Genomic DNA, 15,317 nt, shown 5'->3' with positions numbered 1-15,317 from the left:
TTTCCAGTTTTTTTATCATGTTGCCTCATTGTCAGTGACCACGATAATCACTTCTTCCCTGTGTTCATCGTTTCTGTCGGACTGTATCCTCTTCGGTATCAAGACAATATTCGACTATTTTGGCAAAGCCCCTTTACTGGGCTCTAGTAACACACAAATGAGCACATGAAAATAATTTAAGAATTGGTACCCACATGGGTACTAAAATTTTTTTAATAATGTAAAAATTGAAAAACCAGTTGCATTGCAATATTTAAGACAGATATACATATAATGCATGGTGCACTTACCCTATACTTTCCTGCACACCGAAGGCACCACCACTTCATCTGTGACAGGTGCTTATCGTGCTTAAGGGAAGTGCTCTGTTGCACTCCTTACGAACAGCGTGTAATCAGAGACAACACACAACAAAAATGCAAAGAAGACACATGCCCACTTCCAACTACTTTATTTATAAACAACCTCGTACTTGTATGTGTGCCTCCTCGGCTGACATCATGCATAAAGGAACAAGTCGGCAAGAAAGAATGAAAAAATGTGTCTGATTACGCGCTGTTCGTCAAGTATTCATAACCAACTCGCCCAAATTCACAACTTACTCTTCTGCACTGCCACAATTTTTATCCACTTCACTAGATCATCACGTCAACTCTGATCAGCCCTTGGCAATTACTACCTTGAACTGTAGCAGATCGTGTCTTTCAGAAAGCATGACCCTCCGTCTCATTTACAGATGACCTAGCTGTTGAGCGTGCAGATCAAAAAAGAAAAAAAAAATGTGCGAGACTACAAAATGTGAACACATCTTAGCCAAAAGGTTCTGTATGTATCTGTATAATTGGACAAATCAGCATCGCTGTGCTCCAGAAGAGCTTGAGGAGAGAAAGAAAAACCAAGGAAGTTAACCAGGGCTGATCCTGGTTGGCTACCTTACACTGGAGAAGGAGACGGGACAGAGTTCAGGCATGGCAGAGATTCAAGGCTTATATTGATCATCACTGCCTTACAGATGGTCACTCAGTTCGATGGTCTTCAGAAAGTGCAGTAAAGCACCTGCAGCTTTTGTGATGTACAAAGCCGCAGTCCCGAGAGTTTGCTATCAGTGAAAGATTTACTATAGCTGGCTAAGGGTGGTGCAGAGGGCAAGTTGCTGAGCTTCAGAGGAAGAACAGTCGCTTAGGCGTTATATAGTTTCATCACTACTTACTGTTGGCCATTCTAATCAAGAAAGAGTAAGTGTAGGTAAATGCAGTGCCCAGGCAAAAGTGACAAAGTATGGTTGCTTCATATCGAGGAAGACCAGGTGCAGTTTCATCATAGGGCTGAGTGAACAGAGGCACTTAAGGGTGAAATCGGGCTAACATCATCGTTGTAAAGTAACGTAGCAGGCAAGTTTGCATAAGTTCCATGTTGCTTATGTAACACTGGGCAATGAAACTGAAGTACAATGGGCTTCTTAATATGCTGTGCAAGCAGCTTTGTCGGCACAATGGCAAGCTTGAATTTATCACTTATGTACCTTGCTAAAGATCATGCCATGACTAAGACGCACAGTACCTATTTGGGTATTGAATGTATCGCTGGTCAGCTCGTGCACTGTTTTGCAAGAGCTTTTAACGCGACAGCGTTAAGGGCCCCGTGTCGCAGAAAATCCGGCATCGGTGTCGGCGTGGGCACGCCGGCGGACGAAATCATCCCAAACCGTAGATGATTTTGGCTCTCCGATGAAACAGGCTCCGCGTGGCGCAAGGCGTTAGTGAACAAAATTGAATTTTTCAAAGTGAAATCCGTCACAAAAATTGTAAGGTACAACTGAGCCACTACCTACAGATATGATAGCGTCGAATTGTAATTTGAATGTACGAGAAAACATAACTGTAACGAGGAAACTCAAAACTCAAACCCCCTTTTCCAGCATTTCTACCATACCAACAGTGACGCACAGAGGTGAAGGTGGAGAAAAAAAGAAAGCTGCAGTTGGCCGGGAAGCCTGACAAGCATTCAGGGATCTTTGAATGCTATCGCGTTCCACTCTTAAAGGTGAAGCTTAAGCGGCCTCCAATTTTTAACTGAAATGCCTGTCAACATGAGCTCAGAGGCTTCAAAATTAGCATATTGCTAAGGTGTATGTCCTCGCTCATGCTATCACAAAAAACAAATGAACTTGTCACGAGGACAAACTCTCTAATGCATGAACTATTCGATGCCATTTTTACTTGCTTTCTGCTTGGAACCTACGGCAATGTCTCATGGTACTTGTAGGTTTTTGAGCAAGCACTCGACTAAAGAACAGTGGTACCCAGGGACTGAAGAGATGTGTGTAATAAAACCTTCCACTGCCAGTCAGCGCTTATGTCACCTACTCACTCAACCATGTCTTTTGCGCTGTTTTCAGCATGGAATCTAACTAACTAGCCCAAGACCATGTAACGAGGGTACACAGACCTGCATCATCAGTTCAAGAGGGAAAAAGAAAAAAAAAAACTGTTACTTACTGGGGAGTCCTTGCTAAACGTGCACATTATTGATGCAATATATTACTGTTGTGATGCAACATGGAAGTTAATGTCAGTAGATAAACCACAGAACTGATGGTCGACACCTGCGTTAAGTTTTAGGTAGTGCCATGATTTTAATGCAGTTACTGTTGCCTATTTTAGGTTAAGTCAGCTCTGTTCAACCAAAACATGGAAAAAAATTGCATTGCATAGCTTAACCTTGAAAGATATCGCCCCACTGCTCAATATCACTGCAGTAATATAGTGCTAAATATGCATATTGGGCCAGCAAACTTCATACTGCAATGGGAATATAAAAGGAGGGTCAATTTAAAACATTGTGCATCTCATTCAGCATGGCAATTTATTGCATACGAAAAAACGTCAAGTGATGCTTGCAATCAAAAGAACAAATATTTAATAGCAGTAGAACAAGGTAAAAACAGTGTACGCTTGCACACACACACACATACATACAATAAAACTTCGTTCCTAAGACTTGGCTGCAACACTGCCTTAAAAAATAAATAACCGAACCTGGCACGCCAGTGCTTTGGTTGTGCACACATCACGCACCCCCACACTCACTGAATCCTTCAGTCCTGTTTCTCGCCTGATTTCTGACTAGACGGGGGTCTTCCCGGGTAGCCTCAGGAACTTAAGCCCTAGACGATCATCCTTGTCACAACAACTCTGGCCACTCCACCGTATGCAGTCAGCTGGCTGCAATGCGCTGGTGTTCTTCAGTGTCCCATTCTGCCCACCCTTACTGTCGGCACCTCTCTGGAACTTGGAAGTGCCTGTTGCTATGCCCTTAGCCGCTGCAACCACTGGTATGCGTGCTCCAGCTGTTTTCGGCACTGGTGGCGTGTTTCTTGGTGCATCCTTGCTACTAAACAGAACGCCGGCGTTGCTTTCTGGAATGCAAGACTCCTTTGCTCTGCTGCCTGCTTCTGTCTTCGATGAAGGGTAGCATGGCAGTGAAGTCTTGCGTCGGGGTCCCTTGTGCTTTTTCTGCTTGTTCACTTTCTTGGCCTGAAATGACAAAGGTGCATTCCTGTTTACTACAATTTGTTTAGCTAAGAGCCATGCACACTATTCCCTTCTCTTACCAACAGCTACGTGCTATCAGAATAAAAAAACAACTTAAGGTTGAGGTGAAGTTGCCATATCTTGGCAAATAAGATTACTACACAAAGTTGGAATGGTTGGCTTACAAAACGTAACATTTAGTTTTAAGAGTTACGCCCACATTTATAAGGTGAACACTGAATAAGAAGCTAGAGCACTAAAGCGGGTAAGTTTCCAAGCTTAGCCTATTGCATGTACAATTTTTTCATAACTGGTATCCTACAATTACGTGTACCATCAGCATAGATTAAAATTTGAGCAGGGAAAAATTTAACGCCTTTCATGCATAATTACTTCTTAATCGCATGAAGTGCAACACTACACAGCTCGCTTTTAAAATATTTAGCAGATCTATGTGTCCAAGCCTGAATCAAGCCTCTGACTGTCGGAAGAATGTTTTCTTATTGATTTATTCTCGTCCATGTTTGAATTTTTGATAAGACAAATGACACTGCAATGGTTGCTTTCATCTGCCCTGCTAAAAAAAGTGTGCTTGGCTTGGTGCAAGTTTGGTCTCATTGTTGAAAGGGCTCTGAACCACTTTTTATCGAAGTTAAAATAGACTATTTCAGAAATACTTAGCTGCAAAAAGTACTTCAATGCATTCAGCAGAAGTGGAGTTATTGGCATTCAAAGGCCTCCTATGATCCCTTTCACGGGGCTCCCGCTCCTCCTTCAATGCCTTGCACTGCAAAGGCTACAGGGAAACGGGGCGTGTGCCCACAACGCTCTGCCTACTGAGCGCAACTCAAATTTGATTTTGTCGCCTACGACACGCCAAATGTGATTTTCCTGAGTGAGCGGACTCGTTACGGTATCTGTGCTACGTAGCATACCGCAGCTACATGCAACAGCATTTGCTTTGTGCACGACGGGGCTTGAGTGCGCGCTCACGCTCATGTGGTGTCTGGCCATGCTACATGGTGCGGGCCAGCTTTGACCTGCACCAGCTTGCACAATTGGGAGCAATTTCAATAGCTCAATACGAAGTGAAGTCTGCCAAGGCATCTATTCAGGAGCAAAGCCAGGAGTGAGCGTATGCTGGCAAGCGTGCGTGAGGTCTGACCTTAAGTTTTGCGTAGTTTAAGGCTAGTTGAGTGTTCAAAGCTAATCGGAATTAGCAATACCTGGGGAGGTATTCTGTAAGGGTCCACCTAGTGGACACGTCCATTTCGTCTGCTGTTGAAGTTTTGATTGGCTGGGCTGAGGTGGGCGTCTGCAGGCACCAGGCGCCATATCCAATCAGCACTTCCACAGCAGACGAAATGGGCATGTCCACTAGGTGGACCCTTACAGAATACCTTCCCTGATGGCTATGACATCAATAAGGAGTCTGGCAAAAGTTTAGTTCCTATGTGGATAGCTGCAGCTGAGCGTGAGTAGACGACAGTCGGCTTCTTCCGGAAGTACGCAATTCTTATAGAACGTTGAAAGCAGATTTTTGCTTACTACAGCCTGCTTATCAAACTGCGTCAATATACACTAACATTATGAAGAAGCACACTGAGCCAAACACCCATCTTGACTGATGCCAGCTATTGGCCAATAGCAGCTGCATATGGAAATTTGCTATATGATGAAATATAGTGCCCGAAAAGAGTGAGGAGTAGGCTTCTGTTACAAAGAGCTTGAGAAAAAGGCAAATTCACGCTCCGCTTGTGAGCTCCACGCGTTGCACGTGACTGTAAAATTTGAGATGTTCACAGCAGTGCAGTATCTTATATGCAGATTCCATTTTTTCACCAAGCCCAAGGAGTGGTTCAGGGCCCCACGAAAAAATTTAAAACTAAGGGTTTTACGTGCCAAAACCACGATCTGATTATGAGGCACGCCGTAGTGGGGGACTCCGGAAATTTGGACCACCTGGGGTTCTTTAACGTGCACCTAAATCTAAGTACACGGGTGTTTTCGCATTTCGGCCCCATCGACTCGAAAAAATTTCAAGGATGAAACGCAGTCACATCCACTGGTGATCAAATTTCAGTTCTTGTGCAAAGTTGCATTCAATCCCCACAGCAGCACTTTAGATTCATTCAGCTTTTTCACCACACTATTAGCTATTTATGCACATGGATGAACTGTGGCCACAAAAATCGAATATATTTGTCATCACACATGCTCTCAGAATATCACTGTGTAAGCTCTGTGTTATAGCACTTGCAGAAGAAGTAAGGTATGTAAAATATGTGATGTACATGGTTATAAAAGAATAAATAAAGTGCTTTATAAAATACATTTTATAAAAATAATCTTCAATGACAAAGTGAAGCAGAAAGTATGTATGTACAAATTTCCAACTACAAACAGGATTTCAGTGTACGAGCAGTAATTGGCATGTAGGATTCTGAAATTTCCTGTAGTAATGCTAGAGGAATAAGAGCATACAATGTGCTCTTTATCCCTGCTGCTAGTCTAATGTACATACAGCGAACTTGGGGCGGTTTAAACTTTTTTTGTACAACAGGTGATTTGTTTAGTAAAAACAGACTTTCTGAAAGGACTTTGCCACTACACGGATTCTTTAGCACAACTTGTCCTCTTGGTGCACAGAACATTATAAAATAAAATAGCTCACAATTGCTTTAACATTTTTATTACTGGCTTTTAAGCCTATGTTGCAAGGACAATATTACAGGGGGAATCTGCATGAGGCTAGGGAAATTCACACAATATTGGAAGCATTAGCCATTGAGATCATCATCAGCCTATATTTATGTCTACTGCAGGATGAAGGCCTCTCCCTGCGATCTCCAATTACCCCTGTCTTGCGCTAGCCATTGAGATACTTGTTGCCAATGTACCTTTCTCCACTTGGATTTGGAAACTGGCTGCACAAACAGCACACTGTGGTATGCTTGAAACTGCCCATGATGCAAAGCAGCTCAGTGCGATGGCCTATTGCTGCAGCATCCACTCCATTGTTGTGTCCTCATACTGAGCAATGGTCTACCATCAAGAGATACACTTTGCAAGATAAGTTGTCTGGGTTCACTGCCAGTGAACCCAGACAACTTAAGGAAACCAAATGAGGCATGAAGCATTACGTAGGCAGCACTTTCATTGCTCTTTGTGGCCCCAGTTTTAGAATCGGAGTAAAGAAAGGTGAAACATTGTTCCAAGGAGTGACAATAGTATAGCAACGAAACTCTCAAAGGCTGGCTCTTTAAAATTGTGTAAATTGACTTGGCCTCCTGTGGTGACCCCCTGTAATACTGCCATTGCAAAATGGTCTTGAAAGTCTGGAATTAAATAGCCTAACTGAAAAGATTAATTAAATTGTAATTAAAATTAGTTCATTTTAGTTAAAATGAGCAAACTGCAACAGATACTAGCCTATCTATTGCCTGCTGAACTGAGGGTACAGATATAAAGACTAATCCTGATAGTATCAAAGTCCATTTAAAAATTTGTTCGCACTATAAAAGGTTACTTAGTATAAAAGATGACAGATTTTACTAATATGCAAGAAGGCAGGATATGCACAGATGGGAATGGTGCAGATGTTTTAATTAAGATCAGTATACTTTTCTGTATGAGGAGAAAACTTCATAACTTCTCATAGGTAGAGCCTATTGTTTTTATGCAAAAGAAAATTTTGTATAGCTTTACACCCCAAGACTGTTCTATATAATTTCATTTGAACCCACTTTCTCCACAAAAGAGAAAATCTCAGCTGCATCCTCAAATTGGGACGTGCTTCGGCCACTGCCAGTAGTACTGATATCACTGCATATAAAGCTTCGTTATCAAAGTTAAACTGTGGGGAAATTAGTGACAAGCTATCAATAATCACTAAATAATGTCAGGTCAGGTCTGCCTTGTAAATGCTACAGACAGACAGAAAAACTTTATTTGTAGCAAGTGAGTTTGGACTCCTCCAAGTCCCTGGACCACCGCACGGTCCCACACTACGTCGAGACGGTCATGTTCCTTTTGTTCATGCTACAGAGGAGTGCTACATGACCAGTAAAAATTACTTTACAGAGCTTTTCCCATACATAAAATGTCATCAGATGTCGGCTAAGGAGAAAAATAAACTTTATATGTAAAAATCAGGGGCTCGTATTGGATTCATGGGGTATCGTATCAGAAGTGGCACAGTGGGTATGAGAAAGCCATAGTGGAGGGCTCTGGGTTAGTTTTGGCTACATTCCAGTTGCACAAGTGCTTTTGCATTGTCCCCTATTAGAATGTGGCAGCTAGGAATTGAACCCATGACCTCATGCTCACCAGGCAAATGGCTTACAGAAATTGGTAGCTATTCCCTATTCATTTCTGAAGGGTCTTTTCAGTCACTTGTTGAATAACTACATAAATGTATTGAAGTCTTGCCAGCTGTGGCTTCAGCATAAGCTTTAATGAGTTCAAGGGGAGCCTTCAGAGTATGCTTACTGACCTGAATTATGTTTACATAGCCCATGGTACCACACATTAGCAAATGCAGCTCTACAACTGTTCATTTGGCAATAAGCAAAAACTTAAAGAAACGTTTTCCTCAAGCAACTTGTACAATTTGCCCCCGAAAACAATGCCTTGAAAATAACAAGTAAGCTTTATAGTAAATTATTTTTGTTGGTAAAAAAAAAAAAAATGTGTTCTCTAATGGTCTACAGACAAAATAAGCCATTTCTGCCCGATTCTGAACATGAAAAGAGTGCCCAGGTAAAAGGACACCTCCTCCCCTCTGTTCCTTGGTCCCATATTTTGAAAAATACACAGCCTGAAAATGCATGTGCATATTGTTTCACTATTCTGTCAGAGAAACAACACCCTCAGTTCATAAAGAAAATTTTATTAGATATCACAGTCTTTTTCAAGCAGAAAAAATATTAAATATGGCAGTTGTAAAAAGGAACTTGACTAAGAGATCTTTTTGAGACAATGAGCAGCTGTTGGATGTATGTGTGTTTCTGGCTTGTCTCACGTATAGTACTTTCGCTTTTTGCCCTTATGTTTCTTTGCCTGAAAAGAGCGCCAGGAAAGCAGAAGGCAGGTGAGGCTCAAGCAGGTATGGAAAGCAAGGCAAGGCAAGACATGGGAACTGCTGTATTTACCTTTGGAGCTGGCGGTGCTTCCACAATAATGGGTATTGTAGGCTCCACAATGACAAAGCTGTTCTCTGTGAAAAGCAATAGAGAGAAAGAGGAAAAAAAAAAGTATGTTAGGTAAGCAGTAGTAGTTGACTAAGTGCCATGAAAACATCATGAAGCTGCTCATGGCAGACTAATACAAAAGTGACAGGTTATTAGTTTAGCTGAACTGCTGATGTGGTTGACCATGTGCCTTCACACCTCAGTATCACCTGCCATGGTGGCGTTGCGTTACTAAGCCGAAGGGCGCGGCCTTGAATCCCGGCCAAGGCGGCCTCATTTCGACGGGGGTGAAATGCAAGAATGCCCATGTATCGGGCATTCGTTGCACTAAAGAACCCAAGGTGGTCAAAATTAACCCAGAGTCCCCCACTACAGCATGCCTCGTAATCAAATCGTGGTTTTGGCACGTAAAACCCCATTAATTTTTTTTAGGCACTTCATTATTGGGCAAGAAAGGAAAAGTAGTACTGCTCTAAATGAAAACTACCAATTTAGTCTACTTCACTCTGTGAACACAACTGCAAATGTCTACTGAGTCCTTAAAGCAAATGAACTGCCACACAGCCCTCATAGATGAACACTTGTCTGCTCTAAACAGCCTATAAACTGGTTCATGGGTCCACATTACAAAAACGGAATATTTTCACTGTATTCTGGAAAGTCTGCATACTGAGAACACATGGATGTAACAAACAAATCCTGTGTGACTTCCAGGTTCATGTATGTGCTCAACTAAAGCAACAATGCAAGCGTCGGAAGGGCGTAGAAAACATGAATTGCAAGTATAGTTATAATGTTGGTAACATAAAATTTAAAAAATAAAATAAACACCCAGCACACGCATTCACTAAAGGCTACTTCTGTGAATTCAACTTTGACAATATGTGTACCAAACTGGTTCAAGTTATTTGATGTTCAAATTAGTGTATTAAAATATTGCAGTAAAATTTGTTTATAGAAATGTTGCATTAGTACGATAAAATACCCACATACACCACAAAAACCTGCATGTGTGAAGAGTCACTATGCAAGATGCAAGGCTATTTGAACTTGAGCCATGATTAGTTGTGGCTAATCAACCTCGTCAAAAACATAAGTCCTGTCATTTAGAAACTTTGCTGTAAATTGGAAGCACAACTTGGGGCATGGTGCAAAAAAAATCTGCACAAATGTCATCATTTAGTAGTAGCGCCAGTTGTCAAATGTTTTTATATGCTCACACTGTCTGGAGGTGGGCAGCAACAACACAAGCAAGGCTTCCAATCAACACATTCAGACAATGGTATGAAACCAAACATTCTCAAGTATCTACAGCAGACTTCTTTTGTGACAAATATGACTGGCCTTTAGAAACCTGCTAGCTAATCAGTAGTTCAGCAAAACAGAACTGCCCAAAACATGAAGTCATCTGGAGAAATTAAGCATCATTTAGTGCGCCTAGAATAAATGGCGCTTAATTAAGGAACTTCTAAATAAACTTCATTAGGCATTATAGGAAAAAACACTGCAGACTTGTGACCTTGCAGGATAATTTATTTTTAGCAGAACTATTAATGTGACTAGCCTGTTAATATGACAACCCAAACCCCTTTGAGTATGCGTTCAATTGAGAGAAACCCAAGGTGACATGACTTTTCCTGCCTGAACTGAGGCACACAAATGGTAGCATACATGCTTGCATAGTTTTCTGAATGCTGATCTTGCTTTCTGCACTGAGACCACTGCTACGGCTCTTTCGATTATAGCGGTCATCTCATTCTCCCTTCGAATGCCAGATGCGATTCTCCCGCACTGACAACATTGGAAGGACCGCCTATTGGGCTAGTTGGTCTAACATAGTTACTTTCAGATATAGCGCAAATAAGTACACATACACACGAAGAAGACGCAACAGACGCGGACGATCACTCGTCCGGTCTCGTCCGTCCGGTCCGCGTCTGTCATGTCTTCTTCATGTGTATTTGTACTTATTTGCGCTACATCTGAAAGTGACAACCTTGAAAACCTACCCTCTTACAATTAATGCTCTGAAATAAACCTTTCTGTATGCTGACAGAAACTTTTAACATATTTTCATGTCCAGAGGGTTTGAACTATATGCGGGCAAAGTTTCATCTCGAACTATCTGCACATTCTTTTACAGCAGCAATTTCAAAGTCATTTTGTTACTCAGACATTTTTGTGACTCCCCGCAGTTGAAATTGCACTAGCACAGTCTCCCAAGTACACACTGTAAATACTACAACTTCTACCCAATGCACCCAGTAGTTCTTTCACAAAAGCATTTTAGTTTCCCAGGAAACCCCAGGATACATACGAATTACAACAACTTCAATTATTTTTCATGGCTTCTTCTTTCACACTACAAATTTAAATTTCACCAGCCTGCACAATGTATTTTTACAAAGACATGTTTTATTTGTAAGAAGTTTCAGCCTAAAACACAGACTTGTTTTCTCACAGTGCTTCTTTGAACCGACCCAGGCAAGAAATAAAACATACTGATTATTTCCCATCATTGGGCACAAACATTTTAAAATGTTGTACTTACAACATTAGTTTCTTGTGGTACCTTCATTCAGCCACAACTCAAACTTCTCCAGCATGTTGTTCAAAGTACATACTTTACTATTGCAAAGTTTGAATCAGAACTGTAAACAACTTTAGCACACACACAATCAGGTGTACTTTCTACAGATATGCCTTTAACATGACTAGGCCTCTGTTCACTTCAGATTTATGAAAAATATGCGGAACGTAAAGTCGCAGAGTACAGTAATTGGCTCATTTTAGCTGTTACTTTACAACAAAAATGCACACTGCAGGCTTGCATTAACTCTCACCGCCCCCCCCTCCAAGAGCGCAATATGAAAAAGTCTATTACAGGACAGTGGCAGCATGTTATGTTGAATATATTGTGAATGTTTAAACTTTCTGTTCAAGGTAGCATGAACATTGAAAAGAATATATATATATATATATATATATATATATATATATATATATATTTTTTTTTTCACACTGCCATATTACAATTTTTAATTACAGCAAATGTCTGCAAATTTGTTACAGCAGCAAATTACAGTGAATGTTGCAGCAAATCTGTTAATTACAACAACATTTTACATAAATGAGTTTGATGTAGCGATTTGGCTGTATGATATTGAAGTATAAATGAAGCACACTTCTGCTACTCAACAATAACTATTGAAAACCTGCAAAGTTCCCTTCCCTTAAATTTATGCTCGCATACAGCGTTTTAGGTAGATCTTGCTGTTAAAAAACTATGTGATATAGGTATACTCCTGTGTTCAATTTAGCGTTGCCTAATGGCACTTCAACTGGTTGTTGCAGAGTGCTCTAGGAGCATGAAATGTTGTGTAGCACAAAGTTCAATCTGTATTTTGAAGATAAGCAAGCCTTAAAAGTGATAAGTAGCTTCACTGCATAGTGGAGCCAGTTCAAACTCAAGGTAAAGCTTAGCTGCTCCCCTAGAGGGCTTCTATAGTGCTCCGAGTGATTAGCCAAAAACATTTTGAGATGTCATTTTATGTCCAGTCTGGTGGAGAAATTTCAATATTAAAAATCTTAAAAGCCAATGATGTCAATTAAGAAGTTGACAATATTCCCACTCCTCCGATTTTTTGTCCTGTTTATAGAATGTGGGCAGGAAATATCACTTTCTCTCCTTATGTATATACAACATAAACCTCAATCCAAGATTTGCCCCATCATATACACATCCAGTTCTGCCTTTCTTAAAATCAGGAAAGAGAAGCTGCTCACAGAAATACTGCAGCACACATGTTTGTACTTATGCTTTGTAGCAGTACACCAATTGCTGTTTCACAACACTGACATATATCTACATCGTAAAGTTATACTGGGCTGTGAGAGCTGTCATAGTGCTGGTGCTCCCACCCACAATGGAATTCGCATTCACCAATCATGCTGCACCAGCTAATGCTTTCCCCACAGTGGTTTATTATGTAATAAAACACAACACTTATGTTGCGTTAGATGAGCTGGTCTTGATACATCATTGTCTTTTTGCTAGTTTGATGGGCAGAGATCGTGGGCTGACAAACAGACTCAAGACTAAAAAGATCAGCATGACATGCCCTTACCCTGAAAAATGAGCAGCTCCTAATGAGCAGCCATTTAAAAGAAGAAATAAGCACAATTAGAGTAATGTACGTGATATGAGCACATGATTTGCATGTGCCCTGGTGAATGCACCTCATGCAGTACCAGCATACTGCCAGCAGAAGAAAACTCTACATAGCCAAGAAGTTGTCTTCACAGAAACAAGAACAGCTATTGCATCAATTTCAGTTTGGAGCTGCTACTTTTCCAATAGTCTACAAAGAAAAAATCCGAGGACACCTAAGCACTTCTTATGCGCTGTGAATGCGAAAGCATTAATGTCCAATTGAACGCCGCTGAGCAGTCCTTCGATTTACGATCTCCTCACGGGCAAGTGAGCGCATTGAGATGCTTGGCCAATGCCTCCCAGATAGCAGAAGGCCGGTGGGTGCACTTTGATCCGTGACGTCATGCTACCTTGACCCACTGCCATAGAGTCTAATGGAGACTGTCCCGAGTAAGCCCCGGTGATTGTGATGTCATCGCTTCAAACACGCCGGGCTTGGCAATGGAAATTTCAGTCCAAGTAGCATGGTGTCATTAAGCAGAGTGCACAGGCCTGCTATCTAGGAGGCGCTGGTTTAGCCCAGTGGGTAACACACTCGGCTTCCGAGCGTGGGGTCGTAGGTACGAAACTCACTAAGCCAATGTTTTGCCTTTTCGAATTTATTGTTTTTTTACACATTAATTTCTTTATAGCGATTAAAGAGGCGAAGTTAGAACACAGGCAAGAGATTGTGCGGACAAGGAACACGCGGATAACACAGGCCTCTGAGAGCGAGAGTGACGTGGCATCATGGCGATGCCCTCTCCCCTCATAACACCTGGTGCGCCAGCGAGGCAGCAGGCATACCCTTTCAGCCGCTCTGCTCCGTCAAGGCGCACACGTGACGTGGTGTCGCAGCCAATGGGAATTTAGGTGCCATTTTGCTGCTAGATGCCAGCTTTTTCGCTCAATGGGCTATTTGATGCTTTCGCATCAAAAAGGAAGTGGGCCAGACATTGGCCTGATTTTCGTGGTCGTATTACGAAGAGTGACAGTTACCAAAGGCACTTATAATATAGAATATTTTTGTTTTGTTTTGCTGTAATAGGCTGAAGCTGTCTTTTTTCTTTGTTTTCAAAACAAATTCAGCAATGAGGTTATCAATCAATACACAATTTGACAGCATTTGGCCAAATGACAGTGCTAATGAAAGCCCTGCATAAATAACTGAAACCACTCTATATTTCCTGCTTCAATTCCTTGGAAAACTGGCACTTTACTCTCGACGTTAATGTTTCGTTAGTTGCTGCACATAGAAGTGATCAAAACCTGTTTTCAATTAGTGAAATACAATAGAACCTCAATGTAACACTAATTTTCAATATACCGAAACTTTTTCACTGTTCAATGCTGCTTCCCCAGAAAACCTTTTTCTTCATTATACAATCTAATTTCCTATTGCAGTTTTGACTTAAAGGGAAACATGCCTCCAAGCTCTTCTAATGCACATTTCTCTTACTAATAAATCAATTATGAAACTTATTTTAACAAGAGCATTCTTTTTATACTTTAATTGGTCTTTACAAGCTTTTTCCTTGAGTAGCATACAACAATAAAATGTATTGTTTGACAATAATGTAAATAAAACAGTAGAGCTTGCAGAGGCAAACATTTGTGGTAGTTGAACAGAGTGAGAGTTAGAAGAATGAGGGATCTGAAGTCTCAATTTTTGTTAGTCCCAACCATATGAAGAAAACAGAATGAAACCAGACAAAGGATAGGGGAAATTAATTGTCTTTGATTTAAATGTAGAAATAATAAGGAAAAGGGCAATAACAGTGGATGAAACGACAACTTGCCGCAAGTGCGAGCCGAACCCACATCTTCTGCATTACACGTGTGGTGCTTTGCCAATTGAGCTACTGCGGCAGGCATCCTTGCAACCACTTTCTTGGGTATTTGTGTATGTGTACAGCATTAGCCTTGGAAGTGTTACCCAGTGCTGCTCATGGCCATGGCAGTGGACGTGAAAATTTTTTTTTGTTTTTACCACAGAGGCTTTTAACAAAGAGGCTTGGGGAGACGTTAACCCTTTCAGGTGCCAATTATTTCTGTTGATTAAAATCGTACTTTCACTGCATTTCTCGAACCTTCAGAATCATAAAGAGCGCACAGCTGCAGTTTTGTCAAATTTACAGAATGTCGATTCCAAGCGAAAACTCCCCGCACGAACATCGTATATGATAATATAGACTATTTCATATCTAGTGGACTTAAAATGCACCTATCCGCCATTAAAATGCGCCATTCGGAAATTATGCCTGGTGCAACATATTGTGAAAAACAATGAAACAAATGAACCTGCTAGTAACAGCTTCATTTCTGAAAATGAGTAGGAAGGTAGGCATCTGGGTGTTCTTGCTCAATGCGAATATGTCGTCGTATGTAGCAGCCTTCCCA

General features: G+C 41.2%; 1 protein-coding gene across 3 annotated transcripts in view; it reads right to left on the bottom strand.

Moving 5' to 3' along the window:
• Nucleotides 1-2,839: 2,839 nt before the first annotated feature.
• The window catches only part of LOC119436385 (SUN domain-containing ossification factor-like), a 129,004-nt gene continuing 116,526 nt past the window's right edge, over nt 2,840-15,317 (bottom strand). Inside the window, exons 16-17 of one of the 3 annotated variants that reach the window (XM_049657397.1) lie at nt 8,675-8,751; nt 2,840-3,530 (exon numbers count right to left, since the gene is read on the bottom strand). In XM_049657397.1, coding sequence (XP_049513354.1) covers nt 3,126-3,530; nt 8,675-8,751 — 482 coding nt within the window. In that variant the 3' untranslated portion in view covers nt 2,840-3,125. Of the gene's footprint in view, nt 3,537-8,403; nt 8,595-8,674; nt 8,752-15,317 lie in introns of those variants that run through there. The other 2 variants (XM_049657395.1, XM_049657402.1) reach the window with 2 other exon arrangements.

Source organism: Dermacentor silvarum, chromosome 1 (assembly GCF_013339745.2).
Source record: "Dermacentor silvarum isolate Dsil-2018 chromosome 1, BIME_Dsil_1.4, whole genome shotgun sequence".
Taxonomy (NCBI): Eukaryota; Metazoa; Arthropoda; class Arachnida; order Ixodida; family Ixodidae; genus Dermacentor; species Dermacentor silvarum.
Note: the sequence above shows the minus strand (reverse complement) of the source record. Positions and strands in the feature narration are given on the sequence as shown.